The sequence below is a fragment of the Drosophila guanche genome, unplaced genomic scaffold (assembly GCF_900245975.1).
Source record: "Drosophila guanche unplaced genomic scaffold, DGUA_6, whole genome shotgun sequence".
Lineage (NCBI taxonomy): Eukaryota > Metazoa > Arthropoda > Insecta > Diptera > Drosophilidae > Drosophila > Drosophila guanche.
The window spans coordinates 82,512-105,539 of NW_022995759.1; the positions used below are offsets into that span (position 1 = coordinate 82,512).

Here is a 23,028-nt window from a genome sequence, read left to right on the forward strand (position 1 = left end):
GAACCGGGCTATCGCAATCCTGGTAGCGGTGACCAGTTGCTTCACAATTCCAGCACACTAAATTAAGGGCGGCTATTCCCATTTCTTCGTCATCCGATACCTCGGTTTCTGTTTCACACTCTACCTGACATTGAACTGCATTGACAGATCGGCGCGGCATCGGCACTGGACGAGATTTTGGTAAAGCGTGATTTCCTACTGTTTGTAGGAAGATCTCTCGAGTTCTGACAAAATGCCGAAGTTTTGATATGCTGAGTATTTCCTCATATAGGAGTTCATGCTGAATATCCAGGCGCAAATTAGGCCTAAGCGACTCTAAGAGAGAAGATTCCGACATGGGAATAGAGAGCTTATCCGCAAGAGAAATGATTGACTCGTAGAACTCGTCAAAACTTTCTCCATCTTTTTGTTTGCGTCTATCGATGCTCGCTCTTATCTGTAGGTCGGTTCGTTCGTCCTTGAATTGACTTTTAAGAGCTTGGCAAAGGCCCTCCCATTGTACCATAGGTACACTTTTGTGGTACCGCCAAAACCATTCGCTTGCGGTTCCTTCAAAAAGGTTGCTGGCATACCGCGCAAGCAATTCGAAATTGCCCTGCAGCGTTTGGGATGTCAATGCCTCGACCCGATAGATAAAGTCGTCGACGCCTAAAACAGATTTACCAGAAAATCGAAGTTTCCAATTAAAAATAATTTGGCTAATTCGATCTGGGCGCAAGTCCGAACCAATAGGAGTATTTCTATTTTCCGGCGGTAGACCATGACCATTCGATGGAAACAAGGTAGCAGAATTTTGATGGCTGGGAACTCCAGGATCAGTTTGCTGCCTAAAAGTTGGTGGTGGAGTTGGATTGGAGCATTGAACATACCCAGTAGGAGATAATCTCTCGAACCCTGTCTGTAAGGCTTGGATTATCAAATCGGTCTGTCGAGCTGTGGCTTGTGCCAGTAACTCCGACTGACGGGTCGCGGCGGCAGCCATAGCATGTGCAATTAATTGCTGAAAGTTCTCGTTTGTTGGTGTATTTACACAGGAGGGTGTAACGCTGTCGTCAGCCATTATATGAGCTGAAGCAGTTGTGTCTCTTTTGGATTGTGCCCGAGTAGTGGTCCCTGATCCCGTCGGTTTTTCCGCGGAAGGTTCCTCTAGGTTTCGTTTGCAGGTTGGGCACACTTTCTTATTTTTAATCTTTGTATTAAAACATACACTGTGAAAAGTGTGTCCACAACTAACTCTTAATGCCTCCGATTCATGGACCACCGGACCGGTACAAATANAATTGCTGAAAGTTCTCGTTTGTTGGTGTATTTACACAGGAGGGTGTAACGCTGTCGTCAGCCATTATATGAGCTGAAGCAGTTGTGTCTCTTTTGGATTGTGCCCGAGTAGTGGTCCCTGATCCCGTCGGTTTTTCCGCGGAAGGTTCCTCTAGGTTTCGTTTGCAGGTTGGGCACACTTTCTTATTTTTAATCTTTGCATTAAAACATACACTGTGAAAAGTGTGTCCACAACTAACTCTTAATGCCTCCGATTCATGGACCACCGGACCGGTACAAATAAAGCAGGTGACAGCTGATTTTTTTGCTACAGCGATCTCCTCACTCTCTCCTATCGAAATCATTTGATATACAATTTTTTTTTTTTTTTCAAAGACAAAAACTTTAAATAATTACACAAAAAAAATTTTAAGAAAAATTCAAAGCGGCAAAATTAAATGAAGGTAATCTAGTTTTGGGGTCGATGCGAACGTTCTTCGAGAATACGTAGGTAATCCAACCGATTACTAGTGCTGATGCAAAGGATGCTAAGAGAAAGACAGAGGCGTTGGTATTTGTGCGGACGATAATAGCTTAGCGCCAGTTTATCGTATCCAGCGACTATCTACCAACTATAGGAAACGAACAAGGTAAATTCATGCGAAATGTATCTAAGCAACGGAAAAAAAGCTATTTTGAAGCTTTTATTAATCCAGTACGCCTAACAAATGCATGCTTTTGGGATGCTAATTGACTTCAGATAGGGCTGTGTATTTATATTGAAATTTACAACAGATCCACAATCTGTGCACGAGCATTTACGGGAAGAAATTAACAACGAAATTAAATAAACCGAAATGTTCAATAGTCTGCTGGTCTGACTTTAAGAAATAAGGGACGGGGCCATCGAAATTCGGGCCCCACGTTGGGCGCCAAATAATTTTATGTATTTATATTTACTGTAGTATGCAACGTTATTGAGCTGGTGGAAGGTGATGAGCTTCTACGGGGCACGCGCTTGTTCCGGTATCGTTATCAGTCGGGAGATGGGGGGGGGTTAAGGGAAGGATCCGCTGCTCTATCCGCTCGTCTATATACATAAAGTTATTAAAATTCGCGTGCGATGAACAAGTCGGTTTATGAAACAATAGTGAAAAGAAACAGACAGAACAGAGACAAAACTCCTAGCTTCCAGACCTTTATTTTGTGGCGCAAGATGGAAATGTGGCCACGAATGCCCTCCCTTCCATGATCGCTATAATCCGATAAAGTTATACGGCGATCCCAAAAAAAAGGTCTATGCCGCAATACCTCTGCCTACGTTCCCTACACGACGCATGACCCCCTCAAGTTAAGCGCAGTTAGCAGGAGTTCATATTAACGCTTATAGCTAAATTTATTCAACATCGCAAAACACATCCAAAAGTATCGATTTTACACTAGATTTCGAAACAACTTATGTCGATTTACCCAAATAAAAAAAAAGGAAAATAATATAAAGTAGGAAAGAAAATTATAAAAATATATCAAAGAAAAAGTAAATGTATGTATGAATATAATAGGTGAAATGTAACATTAAATTAAGATACGATTATTGAATATGGAATATAAATGAATGGGACTAAATATAATAATGAAAAGCATATGTTCAAAAAAAAAGAAAAGAAGGAAAACAAAAAAATACATTTTTTTTGTTGGCTAGTGTACTTTTCGTTCTAGTTTCTCCATGTAAGCAACTGCATGGAATGCATGGCGTGCACAAATTACAATAGCAGCAAAAGCAACAAAGCTCTGGCGCTAGTGCATAAACTTTTATGCGCTGGTCGGTTCGTCTAGCGGGAAGAACGCACCAAAAGGGAACAAAAAAAAATTTGATCTTTTATCACTCACAGTTTGGTATGCATGTATGTATGCTTACAGTACTCCCTCGCTGAAAGGCCTTTCGCTGGGGTTTTGAAGAAGCTGTGGAATATATTAATTATGGTTCCCTGTTGGCTTTGGCCGACTGCACGTTATAGTTCAATATTTTTTTNATATAATGGTGGCCCTCTTAGCGGTACGACACTGTCGGCTGTGGCGCCTGCGCAGAGGTTACTGCAAGGTTACGTCATGGTCATTGTGAAGTTACATCATGGCTATGGTGTTACATAGGTTCTGGAGCCGGGCTTCCACCGGTCTCCCAAGAAAAATTCCCCACCCCTCAGCGTATTGCCAACAAAACGTCAATGCGCTGCTGCTCTGGCTGAGTGTGGGGGGAAAGCGTAGCGAAGCCCTGTGGGGGGGGAAGGAATACAGCCAAGAGCTATTATAAGAACCTTTGTTCGGGTCTCTCCCACATTGGACCTACCAATCTTTCCGGGATTTCCGTGGATAATTATATTTCTCTTCTGTCGTGGATGGCGTGGATTGAACGCCAGTCCAAAAAGTTTGGGATTGCGTGGATTGCACGCTCGCCCAAAAACGTTGGGATGGCTCTAGGCCAGGTGAAATTTAAATTCACTGATATTTATATTCACTGCACGGCGTTCGGTTTTTAACTTTTTACTTTTTCACACACACGTGGTGGGTCGAAAAATTAACTCACTATCGGACGGGTCACGAACCGATCAGAATTTTAGATAGACGAAAAGAAGAATTTTTCTGGGGGCTCGTCCCGTTTAAATGCGATCGGAAGTGCTAAAACCGTGTTCTAAAAGCTTATGTTGACAGCTGTCATCAACGAAAGCTTCACCCAATCAGCTGATTTAACAGCTAAGCTTTGCTGAGCTAAGCTTTGATTCTGTCAGCATAATTTATCTAACTTTATCGCATGCGATAATATCATTCGCTGCTTGTAATTATTTTGTGTTCAGCTGCAACTCCCAGCGCCACTACAACTCTTAAGTAAATAAGGCTTCCCTGTTCAGGTACCCCTAAATGCCAGCTTGCACATAAAAATGGTACGTGTTTGCAGAATTTCTAATTTTACAAATATATGTTCCTAAATATTATTAAAGAAGCTTTCCAAAAGAAGCTTTCTTTTTTAAAGCTTGCATTGCTAACACATGCGTATATGTACATATTTAGTACAATTACACAACACTGAAAATCTCCTAGCATTTTCTAATAGTCTCCGCAGTTCGGTCTTTAGCTTCAGACCGACGTTCGCTATTAATTTTGAATTTTAGCCGTTAGGTTTCGAAATTAAATTTGTTTTACTCCATTTATTCTATTATCCAAAATTGAAGTAAGTGTTACGAAAATTAAATTTTTTTATATTGATATAACAGAATTTCGTGAAAATAAAATTATTCCTTGTAGTAGATATGATTTACTGTACGTTGTAAATGCTAAAATTGGCGACCCACATATCTTATTTTACCCAAGAAGTAACATATATATGTACTTATGTATATACTCGTATATTTTTATTTAAAAATACAAATGCATTTCTTGCATTCGTATTGTATCAAACGCATCTGTCCTGTTTTTTTCTCAACCTCGTTTATCTTCTTTCTTATGTACCTCATCTTATATACTAATCTATGACGAAAGAATACATGTAAATAAATGCAAAAAATATATGCGTACATATGTACATATTATTTATACATACCATTATAATTTACTTATGTACATTTAATCAATCTTTTCTGTAGATGCAAGTCCCTAAGTTACCTAAGATCTATAAATACATACATATGTACATGCATATATTGAACATACGAATACATATGTACATAGCTGAATGTGTATTAATAAACAAACAAAACGAGAAGGAGCGTGAAATGCTTCGAACGCGACAGAACTTTTATACCCGGTACTTAGTTAGTAAATACATACATAGTGAACCCTTTTAACTTTTACATTGTTTCATATGTAAATATGTATGTACATCCGTTATTCCCCACAAATACAATATACCCTATTTACTCTTCGAGTACCGGGTATAATAACATAACATTCGGAAAGTTAATACCTCCATTTGTTTAGGTCACATATCATTTTCGCCGAGGAGCCCTGCCATAAATATATAGCATACATATTAAAACATTTTATAATTATACAAACGAGGAGGAACTTTGGAAGACGCACTAGAACGGGTTACAACTTTTATTCCCGGTACATATGTATGTATGTACATATGTACATTTTTTTCGACATATTCGACTTCTTAAAGTCAAAATTTCGTTAAAAGACCTCACAAAATCATGATTTAGGCATTTGAAAGAATTTTTCAAACTGTAAGCTAAAACCACAAAGTGTTTGGGTATACTTTATATATGTGCATTAATCAGCTTTTTAGAATGACAAAGTTAATTACAACCAGATGTAAGTTACTTAAGTTTTTGAAAAAAACTAAGTTCTACCTCTAAAAAAACTTTAGAAAAAATACTAGGCATAAAAAATACTTTAAAAAAAGTTCTTAGCCCTCAGTCCATCAGAAAAGGTTGGGTTGGCTCGAGCCGTAAGTAAAAAGCTAAATTATGTTGGGTCTTTTAGAAAAGAACAATTTCCCGAACAAAACATAGTCTGTGGGATGCCGAAATGCAGGCTATGTCAGGAAAATGACGACTGCGGGCCAATTGCGTGGAAAATGGGCGGGAGGGGTGGTGTTTTCCGATTCGTCCAAGCAAATTTCCAAGTCTGTATCTACATTTTTGAACTTTATTCCAACAAAATCGAGTGGGCGACCTTTACGGAATGATAGATTAATTGGAAATGCAACGCTAATATTATTTAGACCACCACGTTAAAAAAAAAGACAAAAATCTGTGGTTTCCCCAATTTTTTATGAAACGCAGTTCCCTAGAGAATGTAGCACATCTACCAGATTGCAGAGTTTGGATCAGCTCGGATTATTATTATAGGCAGAATGAAGAAAATCATTTCCAGTGGCTACCCTCCACCCCCTCTAGCATGTCGTCATTTTCTCATTTTCGTTGCTCATTTTCTCTCGCGCGCACTCTGCCTCGCATCCAGCAGAGAAGACCGAGCTAACTTTGCGAGTTGGTACAAAAGGTGATTTACATACATACATGTAGCAGATGAGATGTAATAAAAACAATTTTAAATATTTGGACAAAAATGAAGATGTAACAACTATTTTGTAGGACCATAAAATGAATCCCGAAAATAATATTGCTGGAACAACGCCGTTACCTTCTGGAAATATTGCAATGCCTAGTAAAAAGGTGAAATCGAAGAGACCGAAAAAGTGTGAATATGACAACCAAAATATTTCAATGGTAAGTTACCAATACGATAATAAAAAATTTAAATAGATCATAAATATTCAATTTGTTTTTTTTCATTACAGAAAAGAAGTTTTAGTAAATTTGACAACCTACAAAAACGCAATCTTATTCACGTACGTTCACGAGATTCTAGTAAAGCCCAAGACATTTTTCGTGTAAGCAACTCATTGATTAATCAACTCATTTCACAACCTTCTTTTAAAATAAATTGTAACACTCCAGGGAATAATTAGATACATACATAAATATATGTACATATGTACATTATTATTATACATTTTTTTAGAATCCAATTACAGAGCAGAGGGAAAACTGTCGACAGTGCGATAAACCCGTTTACAAAATGGAGGAAACCATTCTTCAATTTAAAAACGAAAAAGTTATCTTCCATAAAACCTGCTTACGTTGCAGAGACTGTTCAAAACAACTAAAGTTTGTATATTTGTGTATTTTTTTTATTTTTTTGTTTAACCCCGCATAAAGAATTGTTATATGACCTTAAAAACCATGACAGTTTCTTCGTCTGTTTAAACATGCATGTTGGCGAATATAGCAGAAAGAAAACCACAAATTATACACATATTGTATAAACTTTAACCCCAATTGGATTTCGGCTTACAAACTACAAAACAACGTGTTTTTAATATTAAAACAAATTAGAGAATATTATCTTTGCTTATATGGTTTTACTTTATTACCCTATATAGACCTGAGAGCTATCACGTTCACGATGGTAAAATCTACTGCATGGTTCACTTCAAGTTAATCTTTGCGCCTATAATAATTCATGAAGAATCTAAGCCACGCAAACCTGAGCTTATCATACGTGAGAATCAACCGATTGAATTACCCCCAGATGTCGCTAGAGGTAATTGTAATACACACTCACGTGAAACCCAAACAGGGCTCTAACATTAAGCGAAAAGAAACCAACAATGATTTAATACGCAAGTGTGCAATCAAGATGATTCTGTGCGTTGCAAAATTCTGCTCACTTTTCATATACCTCTCCTTCAAGCGTACAAAGAGTTGGTAAAAATTCGCGATCATCTGATCTGGTGCTCTGATACGTACCGTCCAAAGCTTAGGTCTCTGACAATATAAGAGCTAGGGGTAACCTTAGTGTGAAGCATGTGTACATATAAAAACTTGTTATACCCTTGCTATTCATTCATCAGCTTTTTATACATGGTACTCGAAGAGTTTATAAAGTAGTTTCAATAGCCAATTCGATATAGTCATGTCTGTATGTCAGAAACTATAAGAGCTAGAGCCACAGAATATTGCCGCCAGACTGCTCACACTGAACAAACAAACGCCAAACAAACGTCATTCCGTAGGAAATTACCATATCTTTCAGATCATCAAATTGGGATCAGATTGGATCATTATTATAGCCAGAATAAAGAAATGAATTTGCAGTGTCTAAGCCCACCTGCCCAGCATTTTTTTTTTATTTTTTGCTTATTCTCGCATTTATTTCCGCATTCTCGCATGCGGTTCTGGGGAAGGGGGGCGAGCTAAAAGAACTTGTTGGCGTAAGTGATGTAGATGTAGATTACAGATGTAAATGACATGAAGAAAAAATGTAAGATGTCAAATGTAAAATTCGAAAATAAACGAGAAGGGACGTGTGAGACGCATCTTACGCTCCAGACTGCTGTATGCTCACACTGAACGCAGGGTATTTAAAAATGAGCGACGCCCCCTTCCGCCCCCGCAAAAGGGCGAAAAACTCCCAAAGCTAAAATTTTGAAGATAAAAGAAAACTAAAATCGCCATTCTGTAGGGACCATATCTATCAGATAACCAAATCCGATTGGATCAATATTATAGCCACAATGAAGAAATTAATTTGCAGTGGCTATACCCACCCGCAGCTTTTGTTGTTTTTTTCACATTCTCTCATTCACACTCTGCTTCTGCAGTCTGCGGCCGCTGCCTCTGCCGTGGATCTGCAGTGTGCGGCTCTAGGGGAGGGGGGCGAGCAAAATTAGCGTGTTGGCGTGAGAAGTTATGTAGATGTAGACGCAGACGCAGAAAACATTTAAAATTTGGGAAAACACAGCTAAGGTGCATATGTAGTACTGAGTGCCGGGTATAAAAGTTGCGACGCGTAAGAAGCGTCTCACACGTCCCTACTCGTTTTTTTATTTTAATTTTACTGAATCTTAATTATTCTACGCAGCATCCGATAAACCGAATCTTGGACTAGAGGAACTTCATCAAATAAATGTCCGCTCAAAATTTCAAGTATTTGAAAATGGAGGTAAAACTGATAAGGATGATAAGGATGTTCAAACGCTACACCGCCAAGATGCAAACCTAAAGAAAAGTACTTCCATATCAACCAAACTATCAAAACTGCATAAAAATGGCCTACTGTACACTGGAGAAAAAAAGATTCTAGATTCAGGTAAATTTGATTATTCTGTATAATTTGAACATTATTACAAATCATATTCTTTAAAGATGACGATGGTGACAGCGACACGGCCTTAATGCGTGTTAAAAAAGAAACTGAAAAAGAGAGGCCTGTGGGATTGGGTGATGCCATGAACGATATTAAAAACAGATTTGAGCAAGGTCACATGATGTCAAAAGAAGAACGCCGCGAAGAACGAAAGCAGGAAATTCAGAGCATTCGTTCTCGGTTATTTATGGGTAAACAGGCAAAGATAAAGGAAATGTACCAGCAAGCTGTTGCTGAATCAGAACAAGGAATTACTTCAGTGGGTAAGATACCTGATTCGGAAATCGGTGTAGCAGCTCGTTCAATAAAAGACCGATTTGAGAACGGTGAAATGTTTAGTGAAAGCAGTATTCAATCGATAGAAGAAAGGAGCCACAGTTTGGGATTGCTAGAAGATGCCGATGTTTTCGAATCTGGTATGAATATTTTATTTACTTGTCCAAATTTTAAACTACCACAATTACCAATTACCAGTAATTATTTTGTATTTAATCATTTAAAAAAAAATTAAGCTATTAGTAAAACATCGCGCAGCATCTTCATGGAACTAGATGCTAATATCAATTCGAATTTCAATGAAAAGATTAAAATTCCGAATAATAGACAAGATATCCATAAAAATATTGTGATCGACCCTTATCATAATATTGAACAAGAGGTAAGATTATGAAAAAAATATTAAAATAAATGAATATACCTAAAAGGAGAATGCATGTATGTATGTGTGTACTTAGAACGCTGATATAGATATTGTTAAATCCGATTCAAAGGGAGAAGACGTTAAAGTAACTACAGCTGAATTAAGTGAAAGGTTTAACTTTTTCGAAAAATTTCGGCCCATCGAGAATGAAAAGCGTCAGTTTCGCATGACACCACCACGTGAAGGCGTTGTCAAATTGTCAACCCCGGACTCCGACGCTGACCTGCTTGATAAAAAAAAAACTAAATCTTTTAATGACACAGTTCTGCAAAAAACCCAAACCGCATCGAACATTTTAAACAAGTTCCGTGAATTAGAGGGAAAAGGAGCTGCTGATGTCGATAAGCCAAGGAAACCCAATCCACTCAAATGCTTCACTCCGCCACCTGAAAATATTCCTTATTTTGATAAATCTGAAAGCGAAGAGGATCAGGACAGTGAAGACGATGAAAGTGACTTTGAAAAAGATACCCCAAAATCAAGTTGCTGTGACCAGGCACTCAAAGAGGTAAGATTTATATGGATAACGAACAATATAATGTCGATTGAATCACACAGGCTCAGAACGCAGCTCGAGCTAAACAGTTGCGCGCCAAATTTGAAAAATGGCAGATTAACGAAATAGAACGTGAGCTTAGTGAAGGGCGAATAGACATTTATTCTCAACAGGTTTCCAACGATTCATTAGAAAGTGCAAAGACGTGAGTACCAACTGAAATTAAATAAAAGTAAGCAGATCTTGCTTCTATACAAATATATTTTCAGTATTCGAGAACGCTTCGAAAATATGAATACCAATGAAAATCATCCGCCCCCTACCCCACGTTATCAAGTAAACCGTTTTGTGGTACGTATTTGCCATAAAAATATGGAATTTTACTGATTTGTCTCATTTTAGTAATGGAGCTTTACAACAATCGGAATGCACTATTTCGTTCTTAATTAACCAAGCAGCCTAGCCTATTTGAACCCACAGAAGTATACGTGTATTTTCTTATATTCGAAATATTTAAGGAATTAATAACTATCTTTTTGAAATTTCAAATAAAACTGTAAACTTTTTATACTCGGAACTCGAAGAGTAAATAGGGTATATTGTATTTGTGGTCGGCGCAATGTGCGTAACGCACAGAACCCCATTAAGTTAATATATTCTTGATCAGCATCAAAAGCCGAGTCTATTTCTGTCTGTGTGTCCGTCAGTCTTGATGAGCGCGAGGATATAAGAGACTATAAGAACTGGAATCATCAAATTATGTGTGAAGACTCCTGTGATATCACACTGATATTTTTGGCATTTGCCATTGTAATGAAGATAGGAGAAAACGAGAACGCGTCTTTTATACCCGGTACTCAGTAGTACATCTGTACCTTGTAGTTTTTTTTTTATTTTAAATTTTACATTTGTTCTACATCTACATCACTTCTTACGCCAACACTCTGTTTTAGCTCGCCCATGACCTAGAGCCGCACACTACACTACAAGGACAGTGAGAGAGAACATGCAAAAGAATAAACACGAGAAGGGACGTGTGAGACGCTTCTTACGCGTCACAACTTTTATATCCAGTACTCAATACTACTTCTGTACCTTAGCGATTTTTTTGCACAAAGTACAAAGTACTGCACAAAGTAAACACACAGAAGGAAACGTTTCCGACCCCATAAAGTATATATATTCTTGATCAGCATCAATAGCCGAGTCCATTGAGCCATGTCTGTCTGTCTGTCCGTCCGTCCGTCTTGTTGAGCGCCTGGATCTCAGAGACCATAAAAGCTAGAACCACCAAATTTTGCATCCAGACTTCTGTATGCTCACACTGTTACAAGTGTATGTAAAAATGAGCCATATTTATATATTTATTTTATATATTTTCTTTTTTTTTTTGTGCGGGCACTGCCTCTGCCGCGAGTGGGTGGGTATAGGGAAGAGCGGGGAGCTAACGGAGCGTGTTGGTGTGAAAAGTGTTGTAGATGTAGATGACAGATGAAGGAAAAATTTAAAATTCTCAATACAAAAATACCCTATTTAGTCTTCGAGTACCGGGTATAAAAACTGCTGAAATAATTTCTTCATTCTGAGTATAATAATTTTCCAATCGGTTCCCAATTCGGTGATCTGATAGATATGGTCCTTCCCTACAGAATTGCGTTATTAGTTTTCTCTTAACTTCATATGAATACCGCAGACTTGGGCCCTTTGCGGGAGCTGAAGGGGCGTGGCGAAATTTTGAAATACACTTGAAACAGTGTGAGCATCCAGACATCTGGATGCAATGGGTGGCTCTAGCTTTTATAGTCTCGGAGATCCAGGCGCTCAACAAGACGGACGGACAGACAGGCAGACATGGCTATATCCACTCGGCTATTGATGCTGATCAAGAATATATATACTTTATGGGGTCGGAAAAGTTTCCTTCTGTGCGTTACATACATCCACTTTGTGTACAAACACAATATACCCTATTTACTCTTCGGTATAATACAAATTTTAATTATGTTCTTCTAATTTATCATATTTCAAATTGTCCACCCTTGTCCTGTTAAAATGGAACACATGCACACGTCGCCTAGGATCGCACATCGGTCAAAAGTAAACATGAGGGAAGCAAAAACGACTAATGTCTCATATTTGTTTATAACTTATATGTATAAATTTAACATTTTTAATGTGGCAAATACAATGATTATTATGTCTTATTCTATAGCTTTATCCATAAATTCCAAGAATCTTTTGGCATATTGTTCTGGGTCACATGTCGATATTCCATCAACGTTACTACCATACTTAACCGTCTTTGCTGCTTTTGCCGCCTGAAATTTTAAAATATTAGGTATGGCAAGAAGTAATTAATTCCTATTAAACTACCTGTTTCTTGACTCCGTATTGAGTAAGGACATCAATAATAGCTATAAAGTATATTTCTCGTTTTTCTGAAATAAAATTAAAACAAAAAGATGAATAAAATATGATAACTACCTGATTTATATTTCTATGTTGTCTATATTGCTAAGTCAGAAAGTTTAACTTTTTATTCCCAGTACTCGAAGAGTAAAAAGGGTATATTGTATTTGTGGGGAACAACGCATGTATGTAACGAACAGAAGGAAACGTTTTCGACCCCATAAAGTATGTATATTCTTGATCAGCATCAATAGCCGAGTCGATAGAGTCATGTCTGTCTGTCTGTCCGTCCGTCTGGTTTGTCGGCTAGTTCTCAGACACTAAAAGAGTTAAAGCCAGCAAATTGTACCTACAGACTGCTGTATACTCACACTGTTACAAGTGTATTTAAAAAACGAGAAGGGACGTGTGAGACGCTTCTTACGCGTCACAACTTTTATACCCGGCACTCAGGACTACATCTAGATGGAGAAGACATCGCCAACCACTAGATATCGTTCACATTACCGAACACAAAGTAAAAAGCCTACTAAATAAAATGCATCAAAAATATTGGATCAGTTAATCGTATTTTCCAATTTATGAGATATTTAAAACAGCAATAAAATTGGTACTTTTTCCCCGCACATTCTGTGAAATAATGACCGCTAGGTTTCACAGCAGATTTTTCGAAAGTGGCGCCATCTATGAAAATTTCTTATACGCAACTTTGATGGTCACTCTTTTTCTAATACAGAGCGTTAAAAACCTAGTCTTGGTTTTTTGAAAATTTTTAATCGAAAACCGGTGACAAAGGCGTTGAGGAGCGTTGGTCAAGTCTTAGTTTTAGAGCTTTATTTTTCGGTTCACGACGACAAGCCGGCTCAGCCTATTCAAATCAATTTAATCTCTTCTTCTTTTCAATTTCGATATTCACCTATTAAATGCATGTTCTTCCTCTTTCTCTATCGTATTCACATATTACACGTATGTTCTATAGCAACAAGCTTTTGTCAGTAGCTTAATGCTGCAAAGTCATCTACATCTACAACACTTCTCACACCAACACGCTCGCCGCCCTTCCCTAGACCCACATACTGCTGACTTGCGGTAGAGGCAGAGGCAGCGCCCTCACAAAAAAAAAAACAAATATAAGCTGCGGGACGGGGTGGGTTAAAAGTCGGAAGAGACAGAGCCAGGGGGAGGGCAGAGGCAGGGGCCGAGTGAAGCAGAAGCAGATTGTGAATGAGAGAGTGTAAAAAGAGCAACAAAACCTGCGGGACAGGGTGGGTTTAGCCACTGCAAATTAATTTCTCCATTGTGGCTATAATAATGATCCGATCGGATCCCAATTTGGTGATCTGATAGATATGGCCATTTCCTTTTAAAAATACACTGGTTTCAGTGTGAGCATACAGCAGTCCGGAGCCAAAATTTGGTGGCTCTAGCTCTTGTAGTCTCTGAGAACTAGCCGACAAACAAGACGGACAGACAGACATGGCTCTATCGACTCGGCTATTGATGCTGATCGAGAATGTACATACTTTATGGGGTCGGAAACGTTTCCTTCTGTGCGTTACATACATTCACTTTGCGCACAAATACAATAAGTACCGGGTATAAAAGTTGTGACGATTAAGATGCGTCTCTCACGTCCCTTCTCGTTTGCAAGTATAGTGTTTGGGATAGCCGTATCTTTCAGTGTTAGAAAACTCTTTACCTTCAACACTTGGAATGGCGTATATATCAACTTCATATACGACTTCTTTATACTGCGCACCTCTTGGTGAATCTGGAGGCGTGTTGTACGTCCAGCTAAAAAGAAATATACATCAATTATGCAAAAGGTTTTTAAAAATGTCCTTTACCGTTCTCCACTATCGCACTCCTCGCTTTCGCTATTTTCGCTGCGACCAGCAGCTTGTATATTATCTCCCTGTAGGGCTTCCTCTTCCGCTCGCACACAGTCATGTACACCGACTAACAATGAATAGTCCATAATGTGCAGCTTGGTAAGAAGCTATATTAGTAAACATGTATTAGGTTCATCGGTTAGTTCGATATAGAATTTGTATAGCATTAAGTTTTGAGTTTTAATGGCGGCTTATGTTGTACACCTGGTGGACTATTTATTTGTATTAATTCCTGCAGTTGAATGTTAAAACTTAATTGTATAATTATAAGAGGTATGAAGTCCGTGAATATTTAATGTTTATGTATGACCAAAGAGTTCATATACTTACATCCACATCATTGTTTAAAGTATCCATTAATTTTTTTTTTGCCTCGCCTCCAATTTCCAGCTTGACTTTCTGTTTTATAAAGTCATTGTCCTTCAATGTTGGCAAAAGTTTTTCGAGCTCCTTTTCAGATGCTTCACGATCCACAGTACTACCTTTTAAATCAAACTTTCTATAAAAAAATAGTATGGTTACGAATAGGCGAAATAATTAATTTTATTATACTTGTGGATTGTTAAATGAGAACTGAAAACATTCCGCATGACGACAAAGTAATATTGCACGCTCTCCACAGTGATCCGATACATTCCCAAATATTGCGGCAAAAGTGTTTTTCCATGTCTTTCAACAACGTACTAAAAACAAATATATATATATTTGTATATATTTTTAATAAAATTCAACATTTTACTTACCGGATGATAGTGCTTTAGAAAGGCATGCATACGCTCAATTTCTTCTGATGTTAAGCTTTTAATTATAAAAAACTTGTCATAACTCTGGTAAAACTGTGCCCCTGACTTTCCGGAAGAGTCGATCCGTATCGGCTGTGATCGAGTCAAGGACTCGCGATAATCAACATCATCAACATTAAATCGCTCTCGCAAATTACGAAAGACTAGGGGGCAATATTCTTTTACTTTAAAATGTGACGGCATATTTTCCCTTAAAATGTAATAGATTTAAATTGCTAATAACTCATTGGCTTTTATAGATAGCTTTTACGAAAATGAATTTAATGGATTAAGTAATCTGTACGGCTATCCCCTTGAGAATATAATTTTGAGCTCTTACTTGTTAAATAAATGATTATCCACTTTAATTTTTGAAAAAGCCCGAAAGTCATCTGGGAGAAGCATCACTGGTATATTTACATGGCTTAATTCATTTATCTGAAAAAATATGTATAAGCTTTTAATAAATATTTCGACTACAATTTAATTGTATAACGTACTGTGTGGTTTATGCCCCACATAAATACACTCAGAATCGGTTCGTTAGCTCTGAATAGTTTTACTTTTTGATGTTTTACTCTAAAGTGCTTCTTTTTTAATATTCGCGGTTGCGACATTGAAGAGATCTTTTTATCCATGTTCCGGCTGGCTAATGCGTCTGTCTTGAATCATTTTAAAAGTAAAATAATTAAGAAAAATTGTATGTTTGTCTAAGAACATAAACATGTGTATCTCTATACAGTATAGGGTGCATATTAAATTCATGTACATACATATGTATGTCCATATATCCATGAAATATTTGTCAATAAATAAATTGTATGTATTATGTGAATGTATATATGCACCTAAGCAACGCCAAAACAAGGACACATCGACATACACATATTTCTTTTTTCGTTAGCTTACGCTTAAAAGTGTTGATATTAAATCATGAATACATAAATATGCATGTAAATCTTCATACATGCCAGTGTCTGTATACGTTCAAATGTATGTGCGTATAATTCCATGGATATTCTTTTGCGAAAAATTACAGGGAGTTAGCGACAAGTTTTATTCATTTAATTAAAAACAAAGGTAAACTTACGTTAAGTCACAATCACCAAAATATCAGTTCATTCATATGGAATTCGATTATAGAAGCACTTCATATTAAACGAAAAAAATTACCTAGTCTACACAATTGTAGAAGGAAATATCGTATAGTATCGAATACAGATGCATATCTGTATCTTCACATGCCTACTTCCAACATGCATAATAATATCGATACGTTAAAGGAAACTTTACCATAGAAATCTGTCGATATTATCTGCAGGGTATTCATGAAATGACAATTTAATTTATTCAGAGCATTAATGTTATTATTTAACTACTTTAATAGGTTCAAGCATGGTAGAGATCAGCCGATGGATTTATGTGGTATTCGAAGGTCGTTTGCTAGCAGCTCGAATAAGATGAATTTCTTCTGTACGACCTAACAAAATGAACGTAAGTCCCCAATAAAATGTAAGCAAATAAGTAGTCGAAGCAGAAAAAAATGTCCACCGTAATAAATTGAGGCCATAAAAAAGTCGAAAGGGGAAACGATTATTATAAATGAATGAGAATATATTGAATTTTTTATTATAATAATTTCTTTGAACGCCAGTATCTTCATCTTGCCCAGACACAGTCCAGGCTGGGCTGTTAACGACATTTTTGAAGTTTTATTCCGTTTCGGCACCAAGTACTGCCCCACCAATCCAAAAAGGCGGCAGAAGTTATTCTCAGACATGCGCAAATTCCCAAAGCCTTTCAGTAATATTTTCAAACTGTGGAGTGTGCAAAAGGGTACTTGACTTGTTGACTTGTTTCCATTCCTATACACATATGTATATGATTTATAATTCTCCCATCTATAGAAAACGGACCATTCGAGCCAGGTACGGGCTTACCCAATCTTGTCAGCGTTGATTGCCCTGTTGGCTACAAGAGCCGTCAATTACACCAAAAGTAGTCTCCTGCTTGAATCCATTTCTTATTCCATGTTTTTTAACTTTTAATTAACTTTTCACAAAGTTTCAAAGAATAAGTAAAACAAAACAGCTGCTTTCGTTCGGGAACATACAATTAAAACATATATTAGATAGAGGTGCTGGTGTGGAGGTAGATACAAAAACGAGAAGGGACGTGTGAGACGCTTTTTTTCGCGTCACAACTTTTATACCCGGCACTCAGTACTACATCTGCACCTTGGCGGTTTTTTGTAAAATTTTACATTTTTTATCATCTGTCATCTACATCTACAACACTTCTCACGCCAACACGCTCCTTTAGCTCGCCCCCCCCCCCCCCCCCCCCCCCCCCCCCCCTTCCCTAGAGCAACACACTGCAAAGTCACGGCAGAGACGTGGCAGTAACTGCGCCAAGTAGAGTGTGAATGAGAGAATGTGCAAAAAAACAAATATAAGCTGCCGGACGGGGTGGGTTTAGCCACTGGAAATTGGTGGCTGCAAAAATTTGGTGGCTCTAGCTTTTATGGTCTCTGAGATCCAACGCTTATAAGGACGGACAGACGGACAGACAGACAGACAAGGCTCAATCGACTCGGTTATTGAAGCTGATCAAGTATATATATACTTTATGGGGTCGGAAACGTTTCCATCTGTGCGTTACAAACATCCGTTATTCCCCACAAATACAATATACCCTATTTACTCCTCGAGTACAGGGTATACAAATTAGTCGTTCATTCCAATCTTCTTCAATTTTGGAGTTTGGTTGCGTTTCAGTTGTGCTCCTCAATTTTCCATATTTCACATTTAAACCGTTTTCGCAGTTCGTGTGACACATAATAGTAAAAAAAAAAACATGTCTTTCCTATTTTCAGAGTGTGAGACATGGAGGCAACAGTTATCCCATCCTGATGCGCTGATAAAACATTATCAATAAAAGTGAGCACCACTTGTTTTAGCCGCGTTCTGCAGGGGGTCGGGCAGAAGCAGGACTTTCACTGCTTCCTCCGCTTCCTCTTCTATAAATCTGCTGCAGAAAGCATTATAAAGGTCACCCAGCCTGTTCGCTTGGGCGCGTATTAACCAGTGGCCTGAAAGGGGATTTTCGTTTAACTCATTTTGACATTACATGCAGATCTAAATAATCAAGCTAAACAACATAAATTAATATGTTATCAAGTTACAAGGAAATGTGTGGAATAAAGCCTAGTTCAAATTGGAAATGTGCCATATATTCTAGCGGCCGAATGTCACCATAGGTGTGTACTGCATGTCGTACGGTTACACAACTCAGACAGCTGTTTCGATTCGTTTATTTTGTGAAAAAAAAGTATACAAACTGGATCAAGCAATTAATTAAGTGCTTCTAGTGGGATGTTTTCCTCGGTAATTTCACGTAAGCGCTTGCTAAGTTTTGATTTTTTGCTCTCCATGGTCCACGGTCCCCTTTCGGAATAAAAAACATATCTTTTAGTTTTCGAGCGCCTATCAGCCTATCGCCTGATTTTCTAGTAATAATGGTTACTTAGTTTTTCAAACTCATTCCGATTTATATTGTTTACAAATCCTTTAAAAATTAAGCCTGGTACTTAGATCCGAAAACACGTTTGCTAGCAAACTGTGCAATAGATTTTGCTAGTAGAGGTGAAAACCGCGTTCCGTATGGTTACACTGCTCAGCAAGCCGTTCTGTTTTATTTACATTTTGAAAATACCTGAAAAGTGAATAAAAGGTGAATAAAACAATGAAAGCAAAATTAATCCATGCAGGAAATTTGTTTAAATGGGGAATTAGGGGAGGAGGAGGACAAATCACGAAATAAGCGCCGACAACATTCATTAAACCCGTATCTGCAGGAAAGAAACCAGGATGGTCGTTTGTCTATACATGTGAGTATTATAAGCATGGAGTATGAGTATGGAAACCCATCTATCAATACCCTTTGCATTTTCCGCAGTTTGAAAATATGACTAAAAGGCCATCAGTATTCTTTGAGAATTTGCATATGCCTGGGAGTAACATCTGTAGCCTTCTTTGATTGATGGAGCAGCAAGGCCGTGCCAAGGAATATTTACGCCCGTAGCGAAGTTGTAAAACTCTTGGTTAACACCTCAGCCGGGTCTGTTTCTTGTCAACAGGAAGCTACTGGCGTTCAAATAAGTGCAAATAAATTCAATACAATCTCATTCATCTATAAAGTTTGATTCCTTTTTTGCCTTTTGATGGCTCTCACGCTCGTTGAAAAGCGCGGTTGTCACGTTGTCCATTTCAGCGGTATTTTTGTATCCTCGCAACTGTATCTTTTTCGAGCTGTTCGGAAACTACCATCGAATAACCCAAAATATATCACAAAATACTATCGGCTGATTTTCTAGGATTAATCGGACAGTTTTTTTCGATCTGAGCACTGCCCTGCTATAAAGTAGTTTGTGCTCGACAACATTTCTTATCCGTTCCAAACGAATATCATCCCTGATTTTTCAAGCGGCCCCTTTTTCCTATCTGAGTACTAGGATTAACGCAGAGAAGAAAATGTTTCCGACCCCACAAGGTATATCTGTATATTCTTGATCAGCACCAATAGCCGAGTCGATATAAAACTGTCTGTCTGTCCGTCCGCCTGTCCGTTCTTACAAGCGCCTAGTACTCAGTTACCAAAAGAGATAGGGCAGACAAGTTTTGCATCCAGCTCTTGTATGTATGTTACATTACATGTACACACTGTTACATTAGATAGGATCATAATTATAGCCAGAATAAAGAAAGGAATTTGCAGTGGCTAGCTCCACCCTTCCAGCAGCTTTGTTTCGTTTTTTAACCTTCTCTCATTCCACACTCTGCCTCATGCAATGTACGTAACTGGGAAGGGGGGCGAGATAACAGAGCGTGTTGGCGTGCGAAGTGTTATATGTAGATGTATATGACATGTAGAAAAAATGTAAATGTAGCCACTGCAATGAATCTCTTTATTCTACTTATAATAATGATCCCATCTGATCCTATTTCCAGAGTCTGATAGATATGGAAGTCCTATAGGGAACTGTGTTTTTTGATTTCTCATATCCTCAAAATTGTGGATATTAGAGATTTTCGTCCTTTGTGGGGGTGTGATATCACATGAGTCTTCACACAAAATTTGGCTCTTATAGCCTCTGAGAAACAGGCGTCAAACAAGACGGACTGACAAAGACTCGGCTATTGATGCTGATCAAGAATATATGCACATAGTTTATAGGGTCGATTATAGGGTCGGTTCCGATCACAAATTCAATATACCTTAATTACTCTTTGAGTACCGGGTATATATATAACTTTTGCAAATTCCAGAGCGCCTAAAAATAAACTGTACGCGATTTGGCTGACAAAAGTAATATGTAATAATAAGTGGAAATGCTACAGATACTCGTCCTTTGTGCTGTCCGAAATGCGGTTACAGGTCTAAATTTTTAAATACATTTGTAGGGTTTGTATGTTACAGAGGTCTGGATACAATTTTTGGTTTTAGCTCTTATCGTCTTTCGGAAACATGCGGCAAACAAGACGGAAAGACGCATGGACAGCCATGTTTGACCACTTTTCTCATACTTACCTGTAGATTAATACTTCAAAATCTTAACATTCGAAGTCGATAATATTTCCATCGATAATATAATATTCGATTTAATCAACAATTTAAACTGATGTACGGTTTTGACATGAATCTGTCATGGATAATATTTTGAATATTTTATATTTTCTATACACATGCATATGTATGTACATTTATGCACATTTTAATTTTTTGTTAGCCAAGGTACGAATCTTAGTGGCAAATTGCAAGCGAAAATTGTATCATTTTGTTTAATAAACATGCTTTTAAATTTTAAATTAATCGTATTTTTCATATTTATTATGAACACAACATACAAACATAAAATGCTAACCAATCGATGGTGCGATCGCTTACTCCTATTTTCGTTCAGCTCACCGCTATTGAAAGCTCCAGTCGGTTGTGGAAGTTGAAAGTATTCGTTTGTGGATCCGTCTGGTTTGGCTGTGATGACGCCTATATGCGTAGATTTGCGAATATGTGACAACGTATTCTACTAGTTACAATATAATAACATACATGCCAAAAAGAACTTATATTTAAAAATAATTCGTGTGCTTACCGTACAACTTTTCTGTCGGTAAAATGACTGAGTCGGGCATTGATCTAGGCTTTGATATGGAGTTTGACGAGTTAAGTCTTAATTTGCTAAACGACAACGATAATATGGATCTACTGCCGAATGTTACTGTAGCAGGTAGCTCTGAGAACGTGGAATTTTATGAATTAAAGTCATCAACGAGGTCTTTGCGATCTGACGAAATGTAAGTAGTTTTAAGAACTGGAAAATATGAGTTATGTGAAATAATTCAAATTACATTTTCACTACCATGTACATACATATATCCATATATATCCATGATCAAATATAATTGAGTGTGTTTACATACATATGTACACATGCGTTAGCGTATATGCATACATATATATGTACATTCATATGTATGTACATCACGATTTTATTTGGCGTATGATTAGCGCTATTTTATTATCTTATCGGACATACATTTATACATAAGTACAAATATGAATATATGTATATATCTACATTGGTATGTGTACATGCACATATTTGATTCACGTACCTCCATACATATGTATGCGAGCATATGTACATATGTATAATTAAAAAATACATACATTTAACGTGTATTGTGGTAAATAATTTTCTATTAAAATAAAATGAAAACATATGTAGATAGTATATTGTATTTTAATGTTGGAAAAAAAAAATGTGAATTGCTGTATTAAAACATCTGTATGTACATACATACACATGTACATTTATATGCATCTATTGTTACATTCTATACTGAATACCGTTTCTATCGCGGGTTACGGGTCATGTTAAACAAGAAGTATGTATGTATGTAATTCGAGACGATGCCGGTACCACATTCATACATACATACATTCATATGCATGTGCATATATGTAAATACAAACAAACTATGCATATTTAATATGCATGTTCATGTACATATACACATATGTAAGATTATACATACGTGTATATGAAAATATATGTACATACATACAGAACCAGATATAAAAGAAGTTCCTTTAAGAAAAGCTTTATTAAATTTCTATTAATTGTTAACTATTGGAAACTACTCAAAAGTAAACGAAAAAAACCCCCGGAAACCCACCGTACGAAAGGAAACCACTTGTACGATTCAGCATTTGACAAACCATCAATACATTAAACGAGAAGGGGACGTGGAGACGCTTCTTACGCGTCACAACTTTTATACCCGGTACTCAGTACTACATCTGTACCGGTTTTTGTCAAAGTTTACATATTTTCTTCATCTGTCATCTACAACTACAACACTTTTCACGCCAACACGCTCCATTAGCTCGCCCCCCTTTTCTAGAGCCACCCACAGCAGAGTCCCGGCAGAGGCAGAGGCACAGGAACGCGAGAGGCAGAGGCCGCACACTGCAGAAGGCGAGTGTGAATGAGAGAACGTGGGAAAAATAAATATAAGCTGCGGGACGGGGTGGGTTTAGCCACTGGAAATTAAGCTCTTCATTGTGGCTATAATAATGATCCAATCGAATCCCAATTTGGTGATCTGATAGATATGGTCATTCCCTACAGAATGGAGGATTTTAAGATTTATTTTATTTTTCAAAATTGTAGATTTGGGAGGTTTTCGGCCTTTGGGGGGCGGGGGGGGGGGGGGGGGG

General features: G+C 37.6%; 3 protein-coding genes across 8 annotated transcripts in view; 2 read left to right on the forward strand and 1 right to left on the reverse strand.

Moving 5' to 3' along the window:
- The first annotated feature begins 4,355 nt into the window (after positions 1 to 4,355).
- LOC117590601 lies at positions 4,356 to 10,740 on the forward strand. 2 transcript variants are annotated; one of them, XM_034283376.1, is made up of 12 exons: positions 4,356 to 4,483; positions 6,351 to 6,485; positions 6,557 to 6,649; positions 6,781 to 6,926; positions 7,202 to 7,362; positions 8,683 to 8,910; positions 8,967 to 9,383; positions 9,480 to 9,625; positions 9,702 to 10,175; positions 10,226 to 10,368; positions 10,433 to 10,514; positions 10,566 to 10,740. In XM_034283376.1, exons 2-12 carry the CDS (start codon positions 6,360 to 6,362, stop codon positions 10,566 to 10,568), a joined length of 2,019 nt encoding a protein of 672 aa, XP_034139267.1. In that variant the 5' UTR covers positions 4,356 to 4,483; positions 6,351 to 6,359; the 3' UTR covers positions 10,569 to 10,740. The 2 variants fall into 2 exon arrangements, with proteins under 2 accessions (XP_034139267.1, XP_034139268.1); XM_034283377.1 differs by having other exon boundaries at positions 6,557 to 6,607.
- A 1,558-nt stretch (positions 10,741 to 12,298) lies between these two features.
- Positions 12,299 to 16,468, reverse strand: LOC117590602 (phosphatidylinositol 5-phosphate 4-kinase type-2 beta). 3 transcript variants are annotated; one of them, XM_034283379.1, is made up of 10 exons: positions 16,337 to 16,468; positions 15,747 to 15,904; positions 15,587 to 15,684; positions 15,208 to 15,457; positions 15,017 to 15,147; positions 14,795 to 14,963; positions 14,420 to 14,571; positions 14,272 to 14,366; positions 12,537 to 12,601; positions 12,365 to 12,481 (listed from the first exon to the last, which is right to left on the reverse strand). In XM_034283379.1, the coding sequence occupies exons 2-10, from the start codon at positions 15,882 to 15,884 to the stop codon at positions 12,365 to 12,367; spliced, it is 1,215 nt and encodes a 404-aa protein (XP_034139270.1). In that variant the 5' UTR covers positions 15,885 to 15,904; positions 16,337 to 16,468. The 3 variants fall into 3 exon arrangements, with proteins under 3 accessions (XP_034139269.1, XP_034139270.1, XP_034139271.1); XM_034283380.1 differs by having other exon boundaries at positions 15,747 to 15,908; positions 16,337 to 16,467; XM_034283378.1 differs by lacking the exon at positions 16,337 to 16,468 and having other exon boundaries at positions 12,299 to 12,481; positions 15,747 to 15,908.
- A 4,727-nt stretch (positions 16,469 to 21,195) lies between these two features.
- LOC117590613 (microphthalmia-associated transcription factor) overlaps positions 21,196 to 23,028 on the forward strand; it is a 10,427-nt gene continuing 8,594 nt past the window's right edge. The window contains exon 1 of one of the 3 annotated variants that reach the window (XM_034283405.1): positions 21,196 to 21,599. In XM_034283405.1, coding sequence (XP_034139296.1) covers positions 21,421 to 21,599 — 179 coding nt within the window. In that variant the 5' untranslated portion in view covers positions 21,196 to 21,420. The remainder of the gene's footprint in view (positions 21,600 to 23,028) is intronic. The other 2 variants (XM_034283403.1, XM_034283402.1) reach the window with 2 other exon arrangements.